Source organism: Phytophthora parasitica (genome assembly GCF_000247585.1).
Source record: "Phytophthora parasitica INRA-310 unplaced genomic scaffold supercont2.27, whole genome shotgun sequence".
Taxonomy (NCBI): Eukaryota; Oomycota; class Peronosporomycetes; order Peronosporales; family Peronosporaceae; genus Phytophthora; species Phytophthora nicotianae.
Window position 1 is genome coordinate 329820 of NW_008649013.1, and position 3752 is coordinate 333571.

Here is a 3752-nt window from a genome sequence, read left to right on the forward strand (position 1 = left end):
TTATTTAATCCACTTAACTGCAACACCTTCTTGATATCGTTACGCCACTCCGTTCTAGAATAAGATTTAGAAATCTCAATCTGGAACAATTTGTACTCCGCCATAAACACGGCCAACGTCGTGAGACTCTTACGTCCGCTACCGCCCACACCGACGAGCAGCGCGTTGCCCAAAGGCTGGTGAATAACTCGAGAAATACGCGCCACGTGCTCAATAGCATTCTGGAATAGTACTAGCCGCATGGGCGCTGCACTCATATTGTTATAATCTTCCAGAAAAACCTGCATCGCATTCTGTAATTTCTCACGATCTCGGAGCTCTGCGTAGTGTTTAACGCCACTCTTCCCATCCCCTGCGCCTCCAAAGTTACCGTAAATCAACGTAGCGTTCGGTCCGCGTACATCTGCAGCCGTATACTGCAGATCGAAATGCAACTTAACAGTTTTTGTTAGAATATCCGCAAACCAAGCACGGTCCTTGTCGTCAATAAGTCGGTCAGAAAACACTCGTAGACACTCGTGACTCCACAATCGAACAAAGTCTTTGCCGTCCTTGATAGTGTCACTCGAAGCCTGTGCAACACCCTGGAAAACCTTGGATAAATCACGCAAGTTAAACGTGTAGTGTGACTTAGCCGGAGTGGGTAGCAATGCTTGCGAAATGGTGTTATAGATATCAATAGTAGCGCTCACCACTGCACCACCGAGTTGCTTAACTGCTTGTGGGAAGTTAAGCAAAAACCAGTCTGTAATTCGAGTGAAAATGGCTCGGAGTGAGTCGTTATCGAACGGTACGAAATTGATAAGGTTGAAATACCGCACGTAGCGCTGTGTGATGCGTGTTCGACCACCACCGGGAGGTCCCATAGCAGCGATAAACTGGATATCTACCAGTTGAGTGAACGAGTTATCCTTGCGGTTATACCAGCCTCCGTGGCCCATCCATTGCCGTAGAAGTTCAATAGGAGGCTGAGCACCATACGTCTCTTTAGCCGGCATATTGAGATCGTCCACGAAGATAACACAGCTCTGTCCAAGAGGAGGACCCAGCACGCCTTTGCGACGTTTATCCAGCTTAGCTTCAATCAAATCTTGAGTCTGATTCGCGCTAGTTTGTGCTGAAAAGTTAAGGAATATCGACGACGCAAACTTCGGGGGCACATCGCTACCTGGAGGATCATTCAGTCCACTAAGCAGTTTCTTCTTGATCGATACAGACTTGCCTGTACCGGTATCACCGGTACAAAGAACGTGGAAATGGTGGCGAATTAGAGTGTCTAACAGCCACGCGTTACGCTCCGAGTCGATTGTAGGCACTAATACTTGAGTAAACTGCGCGTCTCGAGGGATTACGAACGCTCCAGAAGCTTCCATCCAGTTAACCCACACACAACGTCGTGTGTCAAAGCGGTAGTCGTATACGAGTCCTTCTTCAGGTATTGGAAGCATCGCTACACGGTCAGGTAGCAGCATATACGACGGAGACTTGGCTACAAAGTCCATAAAGTAAAGCAAAGAGGACGACGCGGGGACTCCCGTTTCTTCGTCTACAGGCTCTGTATGCATCTCCGCTGTGGCCACAGCTACAGCCAGTTCAGCGGACAGGAAATCGCGTAAATATCTGTCGAAAATCCGGCGCGATTTCGAGTCGATACAAGCTCCAATCGACCAAATAACCGCCTTAATAAGTACACACTCCAGAATACGTTGTGCATCAGCTCCAGTAGGTACGGAAGACGCTGTAGTAGAGCCATCACTTGGGTCTGGGAAACCATCACGGAGAGCGCATTCAAACAGTCTTAACAGCGACGCAGCGTGCTCTAGGAACGTCACAGGTGTGGGCACTGTACAGTGTTTATCGACGAAATAAAGCATCGGAGGCACAATCCACCGAAACGATTCTTCCAGATACTCACTGTGAGACTTAAAGGCCAAAGGTAAGCGCGTATGTAGCCATGTCCGAACCAGCACTTCCCATCCAAGCACTTTGGCTTCCAAGAACACCATACCGACACGTGAGACTGTAGCAGGAGAGGCTTCTTCCAGATCCTCCGTCTCAAACACCATCCTCATCCGTTCCGTCATTTTCACGATCTCTCCGCTCATTAGACAGAGCTTCTTGTTGTCATCCAGTACCGTATTCATGTTCTCAATCCAGACAGCATCCACAGGCCCGTCGAACATAACCCACTGTAGTTCTGTACTGGTATCGCGAGCGCAGTTACGGTACGTGCAAGCGAGCACTCCGTCCGACCACTCGTGTGTGTTTTCGTCAAAGTTGCCGTACAATTGGCCACTGGTGATGGCTTTCGGGTTCATCGTGTGGATATTCACCCGCTGTTGCAACGTCGGTGCCCCCTTTGTACCGTTTTCTTCCTGTGTCTCGATCTCTTCGTTATAGCACGACGTCATTGCAGTTGCTAACGAGTGCACAACACACGTCTTACCCGACCCAGTAGTGCCTACAATCATGAGACCGTGACGCACCTGTACAGTCTCGTAGAACTGCACTACCTTCATCTTAAATTCGGGTTTACATTCCAGCGGAATGTTGACGTCTGGCACGATACTTATCCCTCGTTCACAGGTCTCATCAATGTGACGTAACAGCGCTCCATGATCTGGTAATGGCAGCAAAACATCGGGGAATAAATCCGACGTGATACCGCGGAAAAGTGGCAAGTCATCTGAAGTGAACTTGGGTAGGTTGACGTCCTGTACCGAGCGTAGAACGATCTTATCTTCGGTCCAAAACGGATCGTTACCGAGCTGTTGTCTCAACGCGCCGGTAGCTACCAGAATGGAGTTAACCGCACGCATTCCGTAGTCATAATGCTTCTGTGACGATAGCTGTTCCGACGCCAATTGCAGCACTTGAGTGAGCTTCCGAGCATTGCTACGCGCTTGAGCAAAGCCGAAAGAGTACAGTCGAATCTCCGAGATTAAAGCGTAGTCCGGCACCATCATAGCACACGGTCGGAACAACGCCTTGAGGTTATCTGGAAGCTCAGCACGACCAGCGTATCCTGGATTCATAGTGATAAACACGTTGGCACTGGCGTTAAGTTTGATAAACGTTCCTTCGAAGAGGAACTTGTCCACACCAGCTTTCTTGCCTTCATTAATCGTCAATATCTGCTGCGCAATGACCGATAAAACCTCGATGTTGATACGATTAAACTCGTCGAAACAGCACCACGACCCACAACCAGCCAGACCTTTGAAGAATTTAGCCATAGCTAAATAATCCAATCCATCGGAACAGTTAAACACCACGCACTGGATAGCAATCGCCTTACTCAGATCTTTCACCGTCTCCGTCTTGCCTGTTCCTGCTGGACCTTCCGGTGCGCCACCGTACATTAAATCCACTGCTCCCATCATTGTACGATAGCATCTATCAGTCAGCGGAGTGATCACCAGACGCATCGTATTGCCCAGATATTCGTAACCATAACGCACTCGAGCATTCACAATCCGGGCTTGTAAGTCGGACACACCCGCAGATTTTACGCCTTCCGTCCAGTAGTATCGAAGCTGAGAGATCCACTCAAAGTCCTGGTCACTTTCCACGTCTTTTTCGATCATATGTGAGATCGTATCTCGTGCATGCACGTCGATAACCACCAGCGCTCCGATCGTTGTACGCTCTAACTTTGTCAAGTTGCCACGCACGAGCATGACGATCTTTTCCAGTTGCAAATTCAACACCTGGACGTAATTTTTGATGCCGTTTACTCCATTCCCGAGATT

General features: G+C 49.0%; 1 protein-coding gene across 1 annotated transcript in view; it reads right to left on the reverse strand.

Moving 5' to 3' along the window:
• PPTG_11582 (hypothetical protein) overlaps positions 1–3752 on the reverse strand; it is a gene marked incomplete at its 5' end in the record, with an annotated part of 12139 nt that overhangs the window by 5015 nt on the left and 3372 nt on the right. The window contains one exon of the mRNA XM_008907692.1: positions 27–3736. Within this exon, the coding sequence (XP_008905940.1) occupies positions 27–3736 (3710 nt within the window). The remainder of the gene's footprint in view (positions 1–26; positions 3737–3752) is intronic.